This window comes from Chiloscyllium punctatum, chromosome 3 (assembly GCF_047496795.1).
Source record: "Chiloscyllium punctatum isolate Juve2018m chromosome 3, sChiPun1.3, whole genome shotgun sequence".
NCBI classification, from domain to species: Eukaryota; Metazoa; Chordata; class Chondrichthyes; order Orectolobiformes; family Hemiscylliidae; genus Chiloscyllium; species Chiloscyllium punctatum.
The window spans coordinates 87,129,444-87,154,381 of NC_092741.1; the positions used below are offsets into that span (position 1 = coordinate 87,129,444).

Here is a 24,938-nt window from a genome sequence, read left to right on the forward strand (position 1 = left end):
CCTATCTTCTGCATATAAACCAACATTTTCCTAGCTTCCATCAGTTCTGAGGAAGGGTCACTGGACCTGAAACGTTAACTCTGATTTCTTTTCACAGATGCTGCCACATTTCTAGGATTTTGACCCAGCGACAGTGAAGCAATGGCAATATATTTCCAAGTCAGGATGGTGAGTGGCTTGGAGTGGAACTTGCAGGTAGTGGTGTTCCCATGTCCTCCTTGATGTAAGTGGTTGTGGGTTTGGAAGGTGCAATCTAAGGAGTTATAAGGAGAGGATGGATATGCTGGGACTTTTCACTGGAGCATAGGAGGTTTTGATTTTATAAACTGTATAGAGGTTTATAAAATCACACAGATAGTGGTGTATTTATGGATAGAGGAAGTGGTATAGGTAAGTACAGAGGAAGTGGTATAGGTAAGTACAGTTACAACACTTAAAAGACATCTGAACAGGTACATAAATAGGAAAGATTTAGAGGATTAAACGCCAAACACAGGCAAATGCGACTAGTTTGGGAAATCTGGATGGCATGGACAAGTTAGACCAAAGGATCTCTTTCTGTGCTGCATGACTCTATGATTATGATCTGTGGTAAATTTCTGCAGTGTATTTGTAGATAGTACATCCTGCTGCTTTGAGTGTAATTGCTGGAGGGAGTGGACGTTAGTGGATGCGAATCAAGTAGGCTGCTTTGTCCTTGATGCTGTCATTGTTGGAACTTATCCAGGAAAGTAGAGAGTATTCCATCAAACTCCTGACTTGTGGTTTGTAGATGATGAATAGGCTTTAGGGAGTCAGGAGGTGAGTTCCTTGCTACAGTATTCCTACCCTCTGACCTGCTTCTGTAGTCTCTGTATTTCTATGATAAGTAAAGTTGAGGTTCTGGTCAATGGCAACCACAAGAATGTTTATAGTAAGGGATTCAGTGATGGTGACACCATTGAATGTCAACGGGCGGTGGTTAGAATCTCGTATTGGAGATAGTTGTAGCCTGGCATTTGTTTGCCCTGAATGTTACTTGTCACTTGTCAGCCCAAGTCTAGATATTGTCCAGATCTTGTTGCATTTGAACATGGACTGCTTCAATATCTGAGGAATTGCAAATGGTTCTCAATATTGTCTAATCATCCGTGAACATTTCCACTTATGACCTTATGATTGAAGACAGGTCTTTGATGAAGCAGCTGAAGATGGCTGGGTGTAGGAAACTACCCTGAGGAACTCCTGCAGAGATATCCTGGAGCTGAGATTACTAACCTCCAACAACCATGACTATCTTCCTGAACGTAACCAGCAGAGAATTTGCTCCCTTATTCCCACTGATTCCAGTTTTGGTAGGGCTCCTTGATGCTATACTTGTTGAATGTAGGCTTGATGTCCAGGGCTGGAGGCAAAATAAACTGCAGAGGCTGGAATCCAAGATAGACAAGCAGGAGGCTGGAAGAACCCAGCAAGCCAGGAAGCATCAGGAGATGGAGAAGTCAACATTTCAGATGTAACCCTTCTTCAGGATCCTGAAATGTTGACTTGACCTCCTGATGTTGCGTGGTTTGCTGTGTTCTTCTAGCCTCCTGCTTGTCTACCTAGATGTCTAGGGCTGTCAGTCTCACCTCACCTCTGGAATTCAACTCTTTTGTCTATGTTTGAATCAAGGCTGGAATGAAGTCAGAAGCTGAGTGGCACTGGCGGAACCCGAACTGGGCATCAGTGTATAGGTTATTACAGGTTATTGCTGGAATGATGTCAGGGCCCATAGTTTTTGCAGTATCCAGTACCTCCAACCATTTCTTGATATCACGTGGACTGAATCAAATTTGCTGAAGACTGTTATCTATAATACTGGGGACCACTGGGGGAGGCCAAAATGGATCATCCACTTGGCACTTTTGGTTGAAGATTGCTGCAAATTGTTCAGTTTTCTATTTTGCTATGATGTACTGGGTTCTTCCATCATTGAGAATAAGGATGTTTGTCCTGCCTCCTTCTCCATTGAGTTATTTAATTATCCAACATAATTCACAATTGGATGTTAGCAATTTTTCAGAATTGGATGTAGCAGGACGGCAGAGCTTAGATCTGATCTGTTTGGTTGATTGCTTAGCTCTGTCTATCACTTGCTGCTTATGCTGTTTGGTACACAAATAGTCCTATTTGTCAGCTTCAACAGATTGAAACTTCATTTTTAGTTCTGCCTGATGCTGTTCCTGGTGTGCCCTCCTGCACCGTTTCGGTGGGATGATCTCCTCACTTGATGGTAATGGTTGAGATGGGGATTTGCTGGGACTTGAGGTTACTGGAACAGCACATATTGAGGGATGGTGATGGCGGTGTCTGATACATTGTCTGTGAGGTATGATTCTATGCTTATGACTATGTCAGGCTGATGCTTAACTAGTCTGTGAGACAGATCTCTCAATTTTGGCACTCGCCCCCAGATGTTAGTAAGGACGACTTTGCAAAGTTAATAGGGCTGTTTCTGCCATTGTCATTTCCAGTGTCTAGGTCAATTCCAGGTGAATGTATTTTTCCATTTCTTTGTTTAGACTTTGTAGTGATTGATTCAACTCAGTGGCTGTGGTCAGGAGGCATATTTTGGCCAGACCAGGTGAGGATAACAGGGTTCCTTCCCTGAAGGACATTCATGAACCAGATAGGTTTTTTCAACAATTATTTCATGGTCACCTGTAGATTCTTAATTCTGGATATTTTTGTTGAAATTAAAATCTACATCTGCATGGCAGGATTCATACCCAAGTCCAAAGAACATTAGCTGAGTTTCTGGTTTAGTGGTCTAATGATAATACCAATTGGCTATTATCTCCCCAGTGTTAATGAAGCAAATGTAGTAATAATGAGGCTATTAATGCATGCAAGTATGTCTTTTGTTGCACATTAGCAAGAATCTTGCCTTAGTATTCAACACCTGGTGGCAAATTGGACATTTTGTTCTCCACATTGAGAGGATCTTCACTGTTGATCTCATGTAATTTTCCCAATTTTGTTGCCAATTTCCACGTTCTTCAACTGGGAAGATTTACCCTAGTAAATTAGTAGGAATTCAAGAGCCAATAAGAGTTATTTTGTGGGATCAGATACGACAATTATAAATTAGTTTCTAACTTTTGTTTAATTAGTAATCCACATAAATGTCAATCCAAACATCGCATTTCTTCAACGATCTGTTCATCCAACTTCTCTGGAATTAGTTTATTCTAAGTGTTTTTCCCCAGTTCCAGAACATATCAAACTATGGTTTTAAAATAAGTAATAAATGCAGTTGATTTTATTTATAAACTGATAATTTGTAGAATTGGAAGAATTTACCAATTTTGTGCTGCAATGATTGTACATAAAGATCAAAAGATGCAGAAAAAGCAAGCTGCAGGATCTATATATGAACAATAGATGGTAGTATGCACCAAATGGGCTAAGAGCTTCATTGTAAATAGGCATCACTTGAGCACTTTTTTTTCAAACTGTGGTTTGCTTTGCAGTAAATAATGAGCATGAGGAGTGATACAGAGAAAATTGTTAAATGCTGTGTCAGGTTGCGTACTGGACTAATAATCCAGAATTCACCCGGAGTTTGAAATTTTAATTTCAATTTTTTTAAAATCTGTAAATAAAAAAGTTGGCTCTCGTTTAAAAAAGATGACCATTAAATTATTGGATTGTTGTAAAAACCCAATTTGTGCACTAACATCCTTATAGGAAAAGCAACCTGGCAGTATTACCCAAGCCAGCCTATTTGTGACAGCAGTCACACACCAATTGGATGAACTCATAGCTGCCCACTAAAGTGCTTTATTAGGCAACTCAGCTGTATCAAACTATCAGGGCAACTAGGGATCTACATTATGGTATACTTTACCAACAGCACCAATATCTTCTGAATTTAATAAAAATAAATAAACTTTCAGTCATAGAGTTTTACAGCACAGAAAGAGGTCCCTCAGTCCACCATGTCTCCCCAGTCTTCAAACACCCATTTACTCTAGTCCCATATTCTAGCACTTGGCCCATAACATTGTGTGCTATGGTGCTACAATTGCTCATCTGAATACTTTGGAAATGATATGATGAATCGCACTTCTATCATCCTTTCAAGTTGTGAGTTCCAGGTACTCATCACCCTCTGCATGAAAAAGTTCTTCCGTAAAACCCTTATAAACCTCCTGCTCTTTACCTTTAATCTATTCCTGGTTATAGATCTTTTGTACTAGGGAGAAACATTACTTCCTATCTACCCTATTGATGCCCCTCAAAATTTTGCTATTGTCCTCCCATCAGACTAGCCCATCTATATTGTCCTGTAGTCCAAGGCTTTCTGCCTCAGTAATCACCAAACCACTAATTTTCACATCGTCTGCAAATTTACTGGTTATACCCTCTGCATTCATGTCTAGACCATTAGCGTACATTATAAGCAGCAAGGGACCCAGCATTAAGCTGCTGGACACAGGCTTCCAATCCCAGTCACAAAAACAACCTTCAACCATCATTCTGTGTCTTCTGCCACTAAACCAATTTGGGATCCAGTTTACCAAGTTATACTGGATCCCATAGACTCTTGCCTTCTTAATTAGTCTCCCACTCATGACATTGTCAAAAATCCATTGTACAACACTCATCCGTACATCCAGATACACTTTTAAAACTTCAATCAAACTTGTGAGACTTGGTCTTCACAAATCCATCTTGACAAATCCATGCTGAGTGTCCTTGATTACTACTTGCTTCTCCAGGCAGAGATTAATTCTGTCCATCTGAATTTTTCCAATAGTTTCCTACAACTAATGTTAAGCTCACCAACTTCCCACTTTTTTCTTATCCAATCCTGTACATTCCTCAATAACCAAGGATCTTTGGACTTCTTGGTCTCACTGTTTGCCTTTTCAAGAACATGTTATCACTCCACTTTCACTATTTCCTTTTAGAAAGATTCCCACTGTAGATTTTCGTACAACCAACTGTTTCCAGTCCACTCAGCTTAACAGTTTGAGGTACCCCTTCTGAAACCATAACAAATTGGAGAACTTTGTCTGGGGCTGGTCATCACACAAGTTACCAATGCTTACCTTTGTCTACCATTCTATTTTAAATCAAGAAGCTAAAGCTCATGCCACTGAAATTTAGCTGTGTATAACAATGAGGCACAGGAGCCAGGCACTATATTGTTCTCATGGTCTATGGGACTATATGTCATAGGTGGCTGCAACCTCATCATAATGATTTGGGCCACTATTGGACAAAATCCAATGGTCAGAAAGACGGTTCAGCAGCAGCGTACGCCCCCAAACCAACATGCCCATCATTGAGTCACTAATCACTCAAAGCCAACTCTGCTGTGCAGGACATGTTGTTCATATGCCTGACTTCATACACTTAAAACAATTGCTCCAGGCAGAATTCAGTCGTGGCAGGAAACTCACAAAAGAACAGCAGAAACTGTCAGGATGTCTTCAGAGTATTCTAGAAGATGTCAGCTATCTCATGGGAGCCCCTGACTTGTCCTGTCCAAACTGGAAAAGGCATGAACAATTAGTACTGGCCTTCCCAGCAATATCCACATTCCATTTTTTAAAAATTGCACATCCCCTCCTTCATCCTCAAATTTAGCAGCAAACAGGGGAATTAAATTTTGACTTTCTTTATCCATTTGGCTCAGCTCTTTATTGTATCAACTCACTGCACAAGGTCAACGGGAAGATGCAGTGCACATATAAAGACTTTATTGGGAATATGTAGATGTAAAGTCATGCATCAGAAAGGGTGCAAAAATCTCCTAATTCACCTTCCAAACCTTTCAGGCACCAGCTATCCAGCATGTGAAAAACTGCGGAGAGAACTTATCAACCAACCCATTGAATGATGGTTTTTAAAAAATTCATTCAAAGGATGAGGGCCTCACTGGCTAGGCCAACAGTAGATTCCCATCCCTAAATCCCTTGCAAAGGTAATGATGAGCTTCCTTCTTAAACCACTGCAGAGCTCATTGAGTATGAGCACCAACACTGCTCTTAGGAAGTTTCAGTGAAGGAACAGAGATACAGTTGCAAGTCAGGTGGAATGTGGCATTGAGAGAACTTGCAAGTCATGGTGTTCCTGTTGTCCTTGGCTTTCTAGATGGTAGAGGTCATATGTTCGAAAGGTGTTGTCAGAGGATCCTTGGCAAAAGTGCATCTTGTAGATATACTGCTGTTACTATAGTTCTTTAGTGAAGCCAATGAATGTTGAATGTGGTGCATAGGGCACCAATCAATTTGGACTGCTTTGTTTTGGATTGTCTCAAACTTTGAGTGTTGTCAGAGCTACACCCATCTAGGAAGGTGGAAGTATTACCTCACACTTCTGACTTGAGCTTTGTGGATGGTGAACAGGCTCCGAAGGTGAGATACTTATGGCAGAAATGTTAGCCTCTGATCTCTCTTGTACCAACAGGATTTAAATAGCTGGTTGCCATCTGATCAATGGTAGCTTCCAGGATAGCCATAGTGGGGTATTTAGTAATGGTAATATCATTGAACATTGAGGCAATATTTAGGTTCTCTCTTGGTAGATGGTTATTGACTGGCACTTACGTGGCATGAATGTTACTTAACACTTCTCCGTTCAAATCTGGATATTGTCTTTCTGCATTTGGAATTGGGGTACTTCAGTATGAAATCTCACCAATTTTTGTGCAATCTTCACCTCCCTGTGTTTGACCTTATGACGGAGGCAAGATCATTAATGAAGTAGTTAAAGATGGTCGGGCTTAGGAAGCAACAATGAGAAATTCCCACAGTGACATCTTCCAGCTGGAAAGACTGTAACAACCACAACCATCTTCCTTTGTACAAGGTATAACTGCAACCAATAAAGAGGTTTACACATCTTTCCATTGGCTCCAGTTTTGTTTGGGCTCCTTGATGCTGCGATTGATGAAATACACCTTGATGTCAAGGACTCACCTAACCTCAAGAACAAAGAACAAAAAACATTACAGTGCAGGAACAGGCCCTTGGCTCTCCAAGCCTGTGCCGATCCAGATCCTCTACCTAAACCTGTCATCTATTTTTAAGGATCTGTATCCCTCTGCTCCTTGACCTTTCATGTATCTGTCTAGATACATCTTAAATGACACTATCGTTCCCGCCCCACCACCTCCGCTGGCAGCGCATTCCAGACACCCACCAACCTCTGCGTAAAGAACTTTCCATGTAAATCTCCCCTAAACATTTCCCCTCTAACTTTGAATTTGTGACCCCTAGTAGTTGAGTCCTCCACTCTGGGAAAAAGTTTCTTGCTATCCACCCTGTCTACACCTCTGGAGTTCAACTCTTTTTGCCCATATTTAGACCAAGGCTGTAATGAGGTTTGGAGCTAAGTTACCTTGGAGGAAACCATAATGATTATTAGTGAGCAGGTTATTCCTTTGCAAGGTCCACACGGTTCATGACCTTTCCATCACTTAGCTGAGATTGGACAGTATACTGATCGAGCAATAGTTGGCTGGGTTGGATATGTCCTGCATTTTGTGCAGAGGACATACCCAGACAATTCTTCCACATTGTTCAGTAATTATCAGTGTTGTAGCTGGAACAGCTTCTTGATATCATGTGGACAACAACTGACATTTGCAATGATGGAGACCTCAGGAGGACGCAAAGATTAATGATCCAGAATTGGAATCATGCCATCCTGAGTGATGGCCTAAGAGGAGGATGAATCTTGCATTTGACCAGCTTTATCTATACTGTTTATAGGCTGCAAATCTGTTTTTGAAAAACTGGAGTCAGAATCTGTGCTTCACTGATGCTATTTTAAGGCAGTCAAAGTCTCTTGAAAGGGAGGTGTTCTCTAGCTACAGATGGTTGGGAGCTACTCTGAGAAGAAATCTGTCAGCTCGATGTTAAAACAGACCACCTAGGTTGTCGTTGTAGAATAAAACATGCAATTATACTCTTCCATGTTGAGTAATCTTTCCGGACTTTTTTAGTGCTTGTAACAGCGTTTTTTTGTCAGTTGATGCTCAAACATTCAGCCTTAACACTGATTTCATCAAAAACAATTCATAGTGAATGCCCGGATAGATTCTGCACTGTCTTGCATTTGTCAAATAGACCTTTAAAGTCCCAACTTCAGTTTTTGTCCTGTGCTCAGCTAATTAATCTCTACCAGGAGCAGGGAAGCACTACAACTGATTTCAGTTTCTTGAACCAATGGATGTCAACCATGACTCAGTGTTAGCACTCTCACCTGTAATTCAGAAGTTTGTGTTCAGTACATTACCTAGGGAGTCATGCACATTTTCTAACATTTCCATACAACACCAAATGCTATTCTGTTCGGGGTATTGCCTTTAGATGATACATTAAACTGAATCCTTCTCAGGTGGGTGAAAAATATCTCTTAACATTATTTCTAGAAAAAGGATAGTTATCCTTGGTATCCTGGTATTGTGACCAAGAGTAATCCCTTAACCAACATCACCCAAAAACAGATTTTATCTGGTTATTACCTCATTCATGTTTGTGAGACCTTGCAATTCATAAATGGATTTCTGTGCTCCATGATTTCTGGAAAGTACCGAGATATTTCAACCTTAAAAGCATTAGGGAAATGATTGCAGCAATTATGCTTCTAGGCATGGATCCAACTAGAATATACAGCATCAATGGAAGATTACTCTGCTCAAATACCACTTTTAATGACCTTCCTTCCCTAGGAATTGCAGAAGGCCTTGCCACCCAGGGCTGGGGTGCAGTCTGGGATCTGAAATACTTTCTGCAAATATTCTGATGTATTCAGAAATCAGCCTGTTTTCTTAGCCTTCCATTGTTCTCTGCTAGAGTTACAATAATTGTGTAGTAGAAGGGCTAATGGATTTAGACCCTGAATTTCTAGTTTATGTATGAAAATAGCCAACTGGATGAAATGCGAGGGAGTGGATACGACTTGAGAGGCTATACATGAGTCAGCATCTTCAACAGGAGGGGCCAGGGATTAAAACTCCCACAACCATTGTTCTTTGGTTTTATTTTGCTAACATTTACATAAGAAAACACTGTAATATATAATGCGTACAATAAGTCAAGGAGCAGAATAGTATGAATGTAGTATAAAACTTCTATTGTTGCATGCTGCTAATTCACACGGAGTATAAAATTACACTGGGGATGCTAGCTGATTTGCATAACGCGTTTATTTGAAATTTCCTTCTTTATGATATGAGCCTATTGTTAAGCCACTTTAAATCTCTGCTAAATTGTGAACAAATTTCAGATACATTCATTACTCAATTGTATGCGAGTACTGCCACAGAATTGTTTCAGTGACTAGCTTTTATTCAGCTTTATGCTTCTCGTATGGAATTTAGTGTGATACTTTATCACCACTCTGAATCTAATATAGGGCTAGAAAAGACAGAAACTTCATGTAGGAAGATTTTTGTTTCCCACAGAGTAGCGACTATGTACAACAGGCTCCCAGTAAAAGCAATTAATTATGTGTCAGTTATCTTCTTCAAAAAACCAAACAGCTGGATAAATATCTGTTTGGAATTAGGATTGAAAGATGTAAGGATAAGTATGAACTGAAATGGTGAAATAATCCACAGGACATGATACTTCCTGTGCTTTGAGACCAGAAGAGGAACACTGTCTCTGTGGAGGGCAATTTGCCAGGATCGAATAATGAAAATCTAAGGATGCTTTAATATTTTAGAGTTGTGCTTTATTACATTTGGGTATCATGAGTCTTTATACAGGACTCCCTTAAGCAATTAAAGTAAAAATGTAGAAAGAAAGATCAAGGAGGGTCCCCCAGATTTTTGTACTTGCACCATTTCAGGCATGGGAACTGCTAGAAAGGTTAAGAGAAAGCATTACTGTCCAACAGAAAATGGGTCAGTGCCAGTCTGGTCTGTAGTGTAATTCATCAGGAACTTTGCTATTTGCAGATGAAAATTACTTTTACACTCTTTTCAGACATGTGATTCAGCAGTCAGTACAGTCTTTGATTTCTAACTCTGTCCTTTACTAGTTCATGGATTGTATAGAATTCCCCATCAGAGAAGGTGGGAAGGAAACATGTCCTGATTCTTTGCCAATGGTATGAGGACAGTACATGAAATTAAATAAATAATTCCCCTCCCCTTGAATGATGATCTTGAATTTGCAACAGTGACCCTGATTCCCTGAATAGATGCTGCCTGACCTGCCAAGTATTTTACAGCATTTTCTGGTTTTTTTTATCTCAGACTTCCCTTTGACTTACCTTCACACTTCTTTTGGAGAAACAGTCATCCCCTCACACTTACTTCTGATGCCAAGGCTGAAAAGTTAGCACATGGATGAACTAGCATTTAATGATACAGATCAATTCTGGTCACAGCATTACAACGTATATCAAATATTCTGATTATCTACATGTCCAAGAACTGTACTTGGTTCTAGTACAGTACTTCCAATGGGAATTAGAATGATGTAATTTGATTCCTTCTTTCTTGGTGACAGACTATTCTTTCCAGCTGCACTGGTGTTGTCTGATACTTTAGAAATTGACAAAACCACAATAGACAAAACAGTTTGACAGGTTTATTTAAAATTCGAAGGCTTCCCATGAATCAAAATGATGAAATAGAATGACTGCTGAAATCGTTGTCAGGTTATTAATACAGATGTAATAACTTACTAGTAACCTGTATTAAACAGTAACAGAATACTGCTGTATAATAGCTTATCAAAGAGATCCTTGTACTGTGCAGTTAGTTCTTAGTATGCACAAATTGTACTATGGTTGGGCAAAACACTCGAGTTTGCGTAAGTACAGTAACTTATCATTTCCATCTTCCTTCACAATTAATTCCAAGCAACAAAAACTGCTTTTAAAAAGACAAAATGCACTCGACAGTGCCCTTCATCTCATAAAACACTGAAAGCAATATGCACAGTCAGAACCTCGGCTTAAACACCCATAGCTTTTTTGAACAGCCATTAGTCAATTTTAAAATGAGTTTTCTTTTTTGGCTGCACTGGGAGGAGCATTCACTTCACTATTCAGAGGCTGTATGTTTGATTAAATGAGTTAGACCTACTATTTTAATCCTCTACTGTGCTGAGATTCACAGATTTCATTTTTTATGGTGTATAGCTTTTGGTACAAGGCAGAGGGATGACAAACTTTGTTCAATTATGTTGCCATGTTTTGCCACATTACAGATAAACTGCATTATTGGTCGTTGACTGATTAAAGGGTAGCTCTGCAGCAGCTGTACAAAAGTATGCCACCTTGTCTGCTTTGATCTCTTGACTAAACAAGTTTTAAGTCAAGGAGCAGCTATATTGGGGAAAACTAATGCATGGGGAAGCATATAAACCAAAAAAAACATCAATCTAATTCAGTAAAGCAAATGATTTTTCTTAACTTTTTAAACTTTTAGAGAAATAAGATTTCCTTTTGAATGTTTGGTATTGTATCCCAGGCAGTTATTTATTTTAAAAAGCTCTTTTTACTTTTTGATTACTCAACAATGAACTGGAAATCACCACACAAAAAACAATGCCCTAAGTAGCTGAGCAACATGGTGTTAGCAGCAGGCTAATCCTTCAGATAAGTATCAAGTTTTACAATGAGAGATATGCCAGGTGAGGGGGCTTCACAAAATGAATATTCATTAAAATATTCCGATAGCCACATGACTATCTTCATTAAAAATTAGGAATTCATGAGGTTTGAAGTCACACCCTTTTCCTTGCAGGGGAACATAGGAAAATGAATCGGTTGTTTAGCTCTTCAAATCTGTTCCTCATCTCCAACTGTTTTTCCTTACAACTACGTTAAGGGAAAAATTGATTCACATTTAGAGATCTTATACTTGATATCTACTGTATCCAAGATGAACTGAAGAATGTACAGTATTTCTATGTTTTAACATTTCTGTTCACTAGCCAATCTGTTCAGCTCTGTATAGTTTTGCACCATATGTCATCTCCTAAATTAGGTCATATTATTAGAAATAAGTGAAAGGAAAAATGATAGAAAAACATTGAACGTCATGAAATACGAGCAAGCTTTCTTTTGCTAATACTGGAGGTTAGATAATAAATCACTAGTAATATGTTACAAAACTCTACACAATGCATGAACTGGGTGAATTTTTATAGTTTCATCACACTTTTTGTCTTTAAGTGAGACTATTTAGAAAACCCAAAATCTGTTTTTTTAATGATTTTTCCAGCTTTAGTCTAGCTGTTAATAATATCACCAACAACCTGCATTCATACAGGCATCTGTCTACTTGCTACATCACTTTCTGTCCTCTCCACTGCAAATCATCAACCATTGAAAGTGGTAGAACAGATTGACTTGACTTGATTTGATTTGATTTATTGTCATGGGTACTTAAATACAATGAAAAGCTTTGTTTTTGAGCAGTATAGGCAGGTTATAGTAAATAAGGACATATAGATCATTGGGTGCTTGGACAAAATAAGGCCTACAGATTACACTGCAAAGGAGGTGTATAAAGCAAGATCAATTATTTGAAGTGGAGAGTCCATTCATCAGTCTAATAATGTCTGGGAAGAAGCTGTTCTTGAACCTGTTAGAGTACAGTTGGTAAAGCACACAACATCAATTGGGGTAGAGAAGGCAGGAAATTAAGTTAAGCTTGTATAAAGCAATGATCTGGCCTCAAATAGAGTACTGGATCAGACTGGGTTCTACATTTTAGGAAAAATGTGAAGGCATCAGGAAAAGTGCAGAAAATGTTCACAGGACTTGTCCCATGTATAAGGAACTTCAGTTCTGTAAGTAGATTAGAGAGGTTGGGACTGTATTTCCTCAAGAAAGGAAGGTTATGATGAAATGTGATAGAGGTGTTCAAAATCATGAAGGGTCTAGACAGAAGAGGTGGAAAAGAAAGTATTCTCATTGACAGAAGACTCAAGATAAGAGGCACCGATTTAAGGTAACTGGCCAAACACATGCGACAGCAACATAGAGTCATAGAAATGTACAGCATGGAAACAGACCCTTCAGTCCAACTTGTCCATGCCAACCAGATATCCCAACCCAATCTAGTCCCACCTGCCAGCATCTGGCCCATATCCCTCCAAACCCTTCCTATTCATATATCCATCCAGATGTCTTTTAAATGTTGCGAGCCTCCACCACTTCCTCTGGCAGCTCACTCCATACACGTACCACCCTCTACGTGAAAACATTGGTCCTTAGGTCTCTTTTATTTCTTTCCCCTCTAACCTTAAACCTCTGCCCTCTAGTTCTGGACTCCCACATCACAGGAAAAAGACTTTATCTATTTATCCTATCCACATCCGTCATGATTTTACAAATCTTTATAAGCTCACCCCTTGGTCTCCGACGCTCCAGAGAAAACAGCCCCAGCCTGTTCAGCCTCTCCCTATAGCTGAAATCCTCCATCCCTGGCCACATCCTGGTAAATTTTTTCTGAACCCTTTCAAGTTTCACAACATCTTTCCATTAGGAAAGAGACCAGAATTGCGTGCAATATTCCAACTGTGGCCTAACCAGTGACCTGTACAGCCACAACAAGATCTCCCAACTCCTATACTCAATACTCTGACCAATAAAGGAAAGCATACCAAATGCCATCTTCACTATCCTATCTACCTGCAACTCCACTTTCAAGGAGCTATGAACCTGCACTCCAAGGTCTCTTTGTTCAGCAACACTCCCTAGGACCTTACCATTAAGTGTATAAGTCCTGCTAAGATTTGCTTTCCCAAAATGCAGCACCTCACGTTTATCTAAATTAAACTCCACCTGCCACTTTTCAGCCCATTGGCCCATCTGATCAAGATTGCTTTATAATCTGAGGTAACCTTCTTCGCTGTCCACTACACCTCCAATTTTGGTGTCATCTGCAAACTTACTAACTGTACCTCTTATGCTCACATCCAAATCATTTATATAAATGATGAAAAGTAGTGGACCCAGCACCGATCCTTGTGGCACTCCACTGGTCACAGGCCAGCAATCTGAAAACTACTCTCCACCACCACCCTCTGTCTTCTACCTTTCAGCCAGTTCCATATCCAAATGGGTAGTTCTCCCTGTATTCCATGAGATTTAACATTGCTAACCAGTCTCCCATGAGGAATCTTGTCGAATGCCTTGCTGAAGTCCATATAGATGAAATCTACCACTCTGCCCTCCTCAATCCTCTTTGTTACTTCTTCAAAAACTCAATCAAGTTTGTGAGACATGATTTCCCATGCATAAAGCCATGTTGACTATCCCTAATCACTACTTGCTTTTCCAAATACGTATACCTCCTGTCCCTCAGGATTGTTTCCTACAACTTGCCCACCACCGACATCAGACTCACTGGATATAGTTCCCTGGCTTGTACTTCCCACCTTTCCTGAACAGTGGCACCATGTTAGCCAACCACCAGTCTTCCGGCACCTCACCTGTGACTATCGATGATACAAATCTCTCAGCAAGATGCCCAGCAATCGTTTCCCACAGAGTTCTAGGGTACACTTGATCAGGTCCTGGGGATTTAGCCACTTTTATGCGTTTCAAGATATCCAGCACTTCCTCCTCTGTAATATGGACATTATTTAAGATGTCACCATCTATTTCCCTGCATTCTTATATCTTCCATGTCCTTTTCCACAGTAAATACTGATGCAAAGTATTCATTTAGTATCTCCTACAGCTCCACACAAATGCTGCCTTGCTGATCTTTGAGGGACCCTATTCTCTCCCTAGTTACCCTTTTGTCCTTAATGTATTTGTAAAAACCCTTTGAATTCTCCTTAACTCCATTTGCCAAAGCTATCTCATGTCCCCTTTTTGTCCTCCTGATTTCCCTCTTAAGTATACACCTACTGCCTTTATACTCTTATAAGGATTCTACCTTGAATATTCCTGACATATGCTTCCTTCTTTTTCTTAACCAAATCCTCAATTTCTTTTGTCACCCAGCTTTCCCTATACCTACCAGCCTTTCCTTTCACCCTTACAGGAATATACTTTCTCTGGACTCTCATTATCTCATTTCTGAAGGCTTCCCATTTTCCAGCCGTCTCTTTACCTGCAAACTTCTGCCCTCAGTCAGCTTTTGAAAGTTCTTGCCTAATACTGTCAAAATTGGCCTTACTCCAGTTTACAACTTCAACTGGTCTATCCTTTTCCAGCACAATTTTAAAACAAATAGAATTATGGTCACTGGCCCCAAAGTACTCCCCCACTGACACCTCAGTCACTTGCCCAACTTATTTCCCAAGAGTAGATCAAATTTTGCACCTTCTCTAGTAGATACATTCACGTACTGAATCAGAAAATCTTCTTGTACACACTTATCAAATTTCTTTCCAGCTAAACACTATGGCAGACCCAGTTTATGTTTGGAAAGTTAAAATCCCCTACCATGGGGATCTAAGATGGTGGCAATCTGAGAAGATCATACTGCAGAGCTTCGCATCGCAGCAGGAGCAGGACGGTCCTTTAACCCGCCCAACCCAGGTCATCATGATTTCTTGGGACGTTGGAAAGATTGTGGAGCCTCATGAAACATTTAAAATTGACTTACCTGTATTTTCAGCTGTCCAGAAATGCCTAAAAAGGGAGGAGGAGCATCCGAGGCCAGGCCTGCAGCTCGGCCTGCAGCAGCCTCTGAGCCGATTACTCTCCAGGACCTGGTGAACCAGCTCTCGAAATCTCGCGAGATGCTGGGGAAACAGATTAAAGAGAAGCTGGCTCCAGTCTATCTCATGCTGCAGAAGCATAAGCAGCAGCTGGGAGACCTGGAGAAGAGGACGGATGAGGTGGAGCACAGGGTCACAGTGGTGGAAGCTGATGCCAGTTCATTCAAGGATGAGATCCAAACCCTGAAGACGCAGGTTCCTAATTTGCGTGACCAAGTGGATGATCTTGAAAACAGGGGCAGGAGAAAAAACATTCGGATTATCGGTCTGCCTGAGGGTAAGGAAGGTAAGCAGCCTGCAGAATTTGTTGAAGATTGGCTTCCTAAATTCCTTGACTTGGAGACTAGCATGAGAGGATTGAAGATAGAGAGGGCTCACCAGATCGCAGGGCAGAGGTCGGGTCTAGGTCAACGCCCTCGTCCTTTCCTGGAGTGGTTCCATCATTACCGGGATAAGGAGAGAGTCATGGAGGCTTTCAGACTCCAGAGAAAGGGTCTAAAGGCCCTAATTTACAAGGGGTCTCAGATCATGTTTTTTCAGGACTTTTCAGTGGCGGTGATCCAAAAACGCAAATCGTATGATTGAGTCAAGAGAAGACTGATGCTAGCTTGGGATTCAGTATTTCCTGAGATATCTGGCAGTGCTTCGGATCACCTTAGATGGATCCATGCATGTCTTTGACATATCGGAGAAGACAAGAGACTTTGTGGACAAACTAACCTAATTTAAACAATTGTAGTATGTATAAATATTGTTGCTTGGGTATGTGTTTATCTTTCTTTAAAAGAAATGGAGGAAATCCGGTTGGAGCTTTGTTTTTCCCTTTTTTTTCCTCTATTGATGATAATTTGGTTCAAACAATGTCTGGCGGTGGTTAAGATGTACAGTTTAAATTTCTAAGTTAGGACATACCAAAGGATGGTTGGGGTATTTATTCCCCCTTTTTTTTATAAAATAATGTTTTTTTATTCATATTGATATTCTATGGGGTGTTTATTCTTTTTAGCTTGTGCTTGTGATGCGGCTCTAGCTGGGAGAAGTGAAGGTGGTTGAGATGGTTAGTTGCCTATTTATGGGCAGTTTGGGATGGGTAGTTGCCCCCCTGGGCAGGGGGAGAGTTCCCCTACTCAGCGCTATTGGCGCTTTATATGTTGGTTTGTTTTCTGGTTTTTGTTTTTTTTATTTTTACAAATTACAAGTGGAGTTCCGTAGGGATCAGTTCTGGGTCCTCTGCTGTTTGTAATTTTTATTAATGACTTGGAAGAGGGAGTCGAAGGGTGGGTCAGTAAATTTGCAGATGATACGAAGATTGGTGGAGTTGTTGATAGTGAGGAGGGCTGTTGTTGGCTGCAAAGGGACTTAGATATGATGCAGAGCTGGGCTGAGGAGTGGCAGATGGAATTCAACCCTGTCAAGTGTGAGGTTGTCCATTTTGGAAGGACAAATAAGAATGCAGAATACAGGGTTAACGGTAAGGTTCTTAGTAAGGTGGAGGAGCAGAGGGATCCTGGGGTCTATGTTCATAGATCTTTGAAAGTTGCCACTGAGGTGAATAGAGCTTGTAAGAAGGCCTATGGTGTATTAGCGTTCATTAGCAGAGGGATTGAATTCAAGAGTCATGAAGTGATGTTACAGCTGTACAGGACCTTGGTTAGGCCACATTTGGAGTACTGTGTGCAGTTCTAGTCGCCTCACTTTAGGAAAGATGTGGAAGCTTTGGAGAGGGTGCAGAGAAGATTTACCAGGATGTTGCCTGGAATGGAGAATAGATTGAGAGTGCTAGGCCTTTTCTCATTGGAACGGCGAAGGATGAGAGGTGACTTGATAGAGATTTACAAGATGATCAGAGGAATAGATAGAGTAGACAGTCAGAAACTTTTTCCCCGGGTACAACAGCGTGTTACAAGGGGACGTAAATTTAAGGTGAAGGGTGGAAGGTATGGGGGGATGTCAGGGGTAGGTTCTTTACCCAGAGAGTGGTGGGGGCATGGAATGCGCTGCCTGTGGGAGTGGCAGAGTCAGAATCATTGGTGACCTTTAGGCAGCAACTGGATAGGTACATGGATGGGTGCTTAAGCTAGGACAAATGTTCGGCACAACATCGTGGGCCAAAGGGCCTGTTCTGTGCTGTATTGTTCTATGTTCTGTAATAATTTTGTATGTTTGTTAAATGTAGTGGTTTTAGTTTATGTAGTTTTTATATTTGGTGGACCATGCAACACGAAGGCTCAGCAATTTGTGGTTCGGGTTCCTCCTCTCTGGAACTTAAATGTAATTGCAGAAGATTATGACTAATGATTTGATTAAATGGTGTACCTGGAATATCAAGGGAAGTCACTCACCATTTGAGAGGAAGAAGGTACTCTTGTGTCATAGAAAGGAGAAGGTGGATATTGCTTTGTTACAGGAGACACATTTGGATGACAAGGAGTATCTGAAATTACAGCAGAATGGCTTTGACCGAGTTTATTTTTCATCATTTAATACCCAAAATATTGGTTATATTGGTTCGGAAAAATCTCTCATTTAAATTGTTGGAATGTGTTAAAGACACATACGGGAGGTTTGTAATTCTTAAAGCCTTGATAAATAGGGAAGAATATGGTACTTTAAATGTTTATTGTCCTCCAGCTCATCCTCTTAAATTCTTGGTAGATGCTTTTTCTAAACTGAAAAGTCTCAAGTCTCAGCACATCATTATAAGGGGAAATTTTAACTGCCTCATGGACCTCACAGTAGACAGGTTGCCTAAAGGTCCCTTGATACCCTCTGCACAAACTAAACTGTTCTTGGGTTTGTGTGGGGAATTAGGGTTGGTGGACACCTGGAGGTGTCTCCACCCTACAGGTAGGGATTTCACATTTTTCTCCAATCTACATAGATGTCACACAAGGATTGATTTTTTTTTTGACCCCTGCGGTAACCCTGGATCTGGTGGCATCCTGTACGATTGGTAATATTGCCATCTCTGATCATGCCCTAGTGTACCTCATGGTTAAGATTAAGGATGTTACAGTGGATTCAAGGTACTGGCGAATGGATCCCTTTATTCTCATGGATAGTAAGTTTGTGGAGTATATCTCTAGGGAATTTTGGGCATTCTTAGACATCAACATAGGCTCAGTTGATAGTTCATCTGTTCTCTGAGAAACTGCCAAAGCTTATGCCAGGGGGTTAGTTATTTCATATTCCACAGTAAGAAGCGTCAGAAGGGTAAGCAGCAACGTCTCCTTGAAGCACGGTTGAAGGCAGTCGAGAAGGCCTATTTTGACAGACCCTCGGTCAAACTACAGAGGATCACGGCACTGCGGTCTACACTAAATTCCGTGCTCACGCAGACGGCAAAGAAGGAGCTGGCATTTGCAAAGCAAAGGTTATACGAGCATGGTGACAAGCCAGGCAAATACTTAGCATACTTGCCAGAAAGAGAAGTGCCCCACAAACCATTACAGCGATTAGGGAAGGATCTGGGAACCTTACATGTGATTCTAAAAAGATTAATTTGGCATTCCAGAGATTCTATTATAAGTTATATCAGTCTGAGAATTGTGAGGAGGGACAGGCCAAAATGGAATCCTTTTTTAGAGATCTGAAGCTCCCGGGTGTGACTCCCGAATAACAGTCCTTTCTCAATGCCCCATTATCAGAGCAAGAAGTGCAGGAAGCTGTGAGGCAGCTTCAGAGTGGAAAGGCGCCCGGTCCCGATGGACTTTAAGGAATTTATAAGTATACTGTCAGGCCCGATGCTGAGTATGTTTAATGATTCATACAGTCATGATTGTCTCAATATTCCCCTTATCCTTATCACTTATCCTTATCACTTATCCTTATCACTTATCCTTATCACTTATCCTTATCACTTATCCTTATCACTTATCCTTATCACTTATCCTTATCACTTATCCTTAAAAAAGGAAGGATCCAGAAGACTGTGCTTCATACAGGCCCATCTCGCTCTTAAATGTGGACTTTAAGAACCTCTCTAAGGCTCTGGGGTTAAGGCTGGAGACTGTGTTACCCTATATTATTGAAGAGGATCAGACAGGCTTCATAAAGGGTCGCAGATCCTCCAATAATGTTAGGAGGCTGCTTAACGTAATTCAAGACTGCCAACAGCAGTCAATACAGGGATTGGTGATTTATTTAGATGCAGAGAAGGCATTTGACCGAGTTGAGTAGCTGTACCTTTTCTATACTCTAGACCGATTTGGTCTAGGCGAAATTTTCATAAGATGGGTAAAGGTTTTCTACAGTGTACCTCTCGCGGTGGTCATTACCAACGGGGTACGATCAAGCAATTTTAATATTTCTAGGGGCTGCCAGCAGGGCTGTCCCCTTTCACCATTACTTTTTACGTTGGTGATTGAACCGTTGGCAGAGGTCATTCATGGGGATCTCAATATATCAGCTCCAGAAGTGGGGTCAAAATTACATAAGATCTCGCTGTATGCACACGATGTTCTAATTTTCTTGACAAATTCAGCAGATTCAGTGCCTTGCCTGATACACTGCATTCACACATTTGGCACTTTTTCAGGGTATAAGATTAATTTTGCTAAATCAGAGGCTATGCCTATGGGTGGTCTTACGAAAGTGTTGGCTCTTGAGAGTGATTATAAATTCCCATTTAGGTGGTCACAAAGGGGTTTTGTGTATTTGGGCATATTCATTACTCCAGTTCTGGATTGTCTGTTCAAAGCCAATTTTACTCAATTATTTGAAAAAATTAAACAAGATCTCCAAAGATGGGAGGCACTTTCAGTCTCATGGTTGGGCAGGATAGCGCTTATTAAGATGAATATTCCCCCTCATTTGCTATACCCTATACAGATGCTCCCCCTGATTTTCAATAAACAAACACTCAGGAGACTGAACGGTTGGTTCAGCTCCTTTATCTGGCACCGTAAACGGCCCCTCATTACATTAGCCAAACTGCAGTTGCCTCACAGATTGGGGGGAGTCAACCTCCCGGACATTAAAAATTACCAATTAAGCTCACTTTTAACCTACGTGAGTGATTGGGTTTGTGGGGACCCTCTTTCAATATGGCTAGATATTGAAGCCTCCCAGGCAAGGTGCCCCCTTCCCCAGTTTGCTGTTTTTGGACAAGGTGAGGACAGTTAGGGAATATTGCCATAACCCAATAGTCATCAATACTGTTAAAGCATTGAGGGCAATTCGTCAGAGGGAAGGTAATATTGGCAAAACATCTTTGTTTACACCTTTAGTAGGTAAGCTGGGTTTTCAACTGGGTATGATAGATTCAGGATTTAAATGTTGGGCAGCTAGGGGTATATCTTGCATGGGTGATTTATTTGAGGGAGATGTAATGATGACCTTCGATCAGTTAGTATGGAAGTACGAGTTACCTAATAAAGACCTCTTTTGTTTTTTTCTAGTTAGGGATTTTATTCAAAAAAAGACCACATTTTGACTTATCCCTACAAATCTGACATAGAAAGAGGGGACTAAGGGTTAAGAGTACACTCTCTGTCAGTACTTTATATCACCAATTGGGGGGTGCCACCTCAGATTTGTCTGATCGACTCTGCAAGATGTGGGAAAGAGAGCTGGGTGTTGAAGTTTCTTCAGAGGCATGGGAGGATATTTGGGAGAATGCAAGGACGATATCAATTTGCAATAGGACCCATGCTTTACAGTTGAAGATTCTCCACAGGGTCCACTTAGCCCCAGACGATTTGTCAAAATTTAAACCAGGGATATCTTCAGCATGTCCCAAGTGCAAAGTGTGCACGGGCACTCTTACCCATTGTCTTTGGTCTTGTGACAGGCTTCAAACATATTGGAGCGCTGTGGTGGGTGCAATGGAGAGGATTCAGGTGTAGGGGTGGAGAAGGATTCTATTTCTCTCCTTTTGGGCATACCCATTGTATTTCCTGCAGAAGCGCATAAGAAAAAACTTTTCAATGTTCTTACGTTCTGTGCAAGGAAGAATATCTTGCTACGTTGGATATCCGAAAAAACCCCAGGCCTGTCGGGTTGGCGGAAGATTGTTATGGAGCATATTCCCCTGGATTTTCTCACAAATATAGTACACCACAAAACTGAGAATTTTTACAAGACATGGCAACCCTTTTTGAAATACCTGGACACAGATTTATCTGCCACACTAACAAGGGCTTTTATATAGCCGTAACGATTGTGTTTCATGAGTCCAATATCCAGGGAGGAGGAACTGTGAATGTATGAGTTTGGCTGGGCTGAGTTATTATTATTTATTTGTTTGTTGCTAGGTATTTATTTATTTAGTTAAATAGCTAGTTTAGATTTTTTTTAATCTTATACTTCTCTATATATATTTTTGTACACTTGTATAGGAGGGTGGGTTGGAGATTTATTTTTATTATTTGGGTTTAGTTTTTTACTATTTTTGTACTGTATTGAACTGCATTGTTTTGTATTTGTTGTAATATTTAAAAATCTTTTTTTCTTAATAAAAATATATTATTAAAAAAATCCCCTACCATAACCACCCTATTATTCTTATAGATAACTGAGATCTCCTTACAAATTTGTTTCTCAATTTCCCTCTGACTATTAGAGGATCTATAATACAATCCCATTAAGGTGATCATTCCTTTCTTATTTCTCATTTCTAACCAAATAACTTCCCTGGATATATTTTCAGGGTACCCTTCCTCAGTACAGCTGTAATGCTATCCCTTATCATAAATGCCACACCCCCACTCTCTTGCCTCTCTTTGTAACCTTCCTGTAGCATTTGTATCCGAGAATGTTAAGCTGCCAGTCCTGTCCATCCCTGAGCCATGTTTCTGTAATTGCTATAACATCCCAGTCCCATGTTCCTAACTATGCCCTGAGTTCATCTTCCTCCCCTGTTAGGCCCCTTGCATTGAAATAAATGCAGTTTACTTTATCAGTCCTACCTTATTCTCTGCTTTGTCCCTGCCTGCCCTGACCGTTTGACTTGCTTCTGATCTCAACTGTACCAGTCTCATATTGATCTCTTTCCTCACTATCTCCCTGGGTTCCCCACTGCTCCCTCCTCCCTACCCCCTCTCTTTACTAGTTTAAATCCTCCTGAGCAGCTCTAGCAAATTTTACTACCTGTATATTAGTCCCCTTCCAAATTTGGTGCAATCTGTCCTTCTTGTGAGGGGAACTGTTTTCACACAGTACTTAGTATCCGGAATGCACAGCCTAAGAGTGTGGTGTAGACAGTTTCAAGATGTAACTAGATTTTAGAGTCATGAAGTGATAGAGATATACAGACCCTTCCGTCCAGCTTGTCCATGCTGACCAGATATCCCAATCCAATCTAGTCCCACCTAACAGCACCCGACCCATATCCCTCCAAACCCTTCCTATTCATATACCCATCAAGATACCTTTTAAATGTTGCAATTATACTGGCCTCCACCACTTCCTCTGGCAGCTCATTCCATACATATTCCACCCTTTGCGTGAAAAGGTTGCACCCTTAGTTCTCTTTTATGTCTTTTCCCACTCAACCTATTCCACCCTATGCCTTCTAGTTCTGCACTCCAACACACCAGGGGAAAGACTTTGTCTATTTATCCTATCCATGCCCCTCATAATTTTATAAACCTTTATAAGATCACCCCTCAGCCTCCAACGCCACAGGAAAAACTGCCTCTGCCTATTCAGCCTCTCCCTATAGCTCAAATCTTCCAACCCTGGCAACATCCTTGTAAATCTTTTCTGAACCCTTTCAAGTTTCACAATATCCTTCCGGTAGGAAGGAGACCAGAATTGCATGCAATATTCCAAAAGTGGCCTAACCAATGTCCTGTATAGCCGCAACATGACCTCCCAAATCCTATACTCAATATACTGACCAATAAATGAAAGCATACAACACCTTCTTCACTATCCTATCTACCTGCAATTCGAACTTTCAAGGAACTATGAACCTGCACTCCAAGGTCTCTTTGTTCAGCAACACTCCCTAGGACCTTACCATTAAGATGTATAAGTCCTGCTAAGATTTGCTTTCCCAAAATGCAGCACCTCACATGTATCACAATTAAACTCCATCTGCCACCCATTGGCCCAGCTGATCAAGATCCTGTTGTAATCTAAGGTAACCTTCTTCGCTATCCACTACACCTCCAATTTTGGTGTCATCTGCAAACTTACTAACTGTACCTCTTATGCTCGCATCCAATTCATTCATGTAAATGGCAAAAAGTAGAGGACTCAGCACCGATCCTTGTGGCACTCCACTGGTCACAGGCCTCCAGTCTGAAAAACAACTCTCCACCACCACCCTCTGTCTTCTACCTTTGATCCAGTTCTGTATCCAAATGGCTAGTTCTCCCTGTATTCCATAAGATCTAACCTTGCTCATCATTCCCCCATGGGGACCTTGTCGAACACCTTACTGAAGTCCATATAGATCACATCTACCGCTCTGCCCTCATTAATCCTCTTTGTTACTTCCTCAAAAAACTCAATCAAGTTTGGGAGACATGATTTCCCACGCACAATTGTTATCAACAAAGGAAGAGGTGCAGAGTTGCTGGGAAAAGGCAACGGATTGGCATTGGTGAAATTGCACATATGGTGAGCCAGCACAGACATGACATGCAAAAAAGGCTTCTTTACTTTGAAATAATTCTGTGATTCTGCAAATTTTACCATCATGAGATATTTGTAATCTGGCAATTCTTTTTTTCTTCTTAAGTTAGCTATGTTTCTACTGGCTGATCTTACCTTTCTTTATCAAGAGTAAAATTGCCATATTGGTAATGTGCAAGAATTATTTCAACTCTCCCTTTTCATTATTTAGAATTCAAATGGCATGCAACAATATCGCTCTTTGGGTTGTATGGCATAATACTTTAGCAAAAAAAAAACATATTTATACAGCTCCTCTCACAACTTCATGATGTTCTAATGGTACAGCCAATTAAGTACTTTTGATTCTGTGTTGTGACTTGGGAAAATGAGTAGCTTATTCATGTGATGAATTCTCAAATAGTAATGAGGTAAATCACCGATGGAAGGTTTTTGCCAATATTGGTTGAGAAATGAATGTTTTGGTTGGAACAAAAGGACAACTTTCCTGCTCTTTAACAAGTGTCATGGAATGGAATCTTTTGCACCTTCTGGAGAGAGCAGATGGATCTTAACACTTCATCAAAATGGCAATATGCACTGACACTTAACTGAATCTTTAATGTAAATCTTTACTCAAATCCCTGTTGAGGCGTTTGATCAAACAAACTTTTGACTTGCAGCCAAGGGTGA

The 24,938-nt window shown here is 40.6% G+C and overlaps 1 protein-coding gene across 5 annotated transcripts in view; it reads left to right on the forward strand.

The window, feature by feature from the left end:
* LOC140462093 (uncharacterized) overlaps window positions 1–24,938 on the forward strand; it is an 81,866-nt gene that overhangs the window by 34,188 nt on the left and 22,740 nt on the right. For 3 of the 5 annotated variants that reach the window (XM_072555977.1, XM_072555976.1, XM_072555978.1), the window contains one exon: window positions 15,581–22,048. The exons of 1 other annotated variant lie outside the window; for it this stretch is intronic. In XM_072555977.1, the coding sequence (XP_072412078.1) occupies window positions 15,581–16,268 (688 nt within the window). In that variant the 3' untranslated portion in view covers window positions 16,269–22,048. Of the gene's footprint in view, window positions 1–15,580; window positions 22,049–24,938 lie in introns of those variants that run through there. One more of the 5 variants, XM_072555979.1, reaches the window with a different exon arrangement.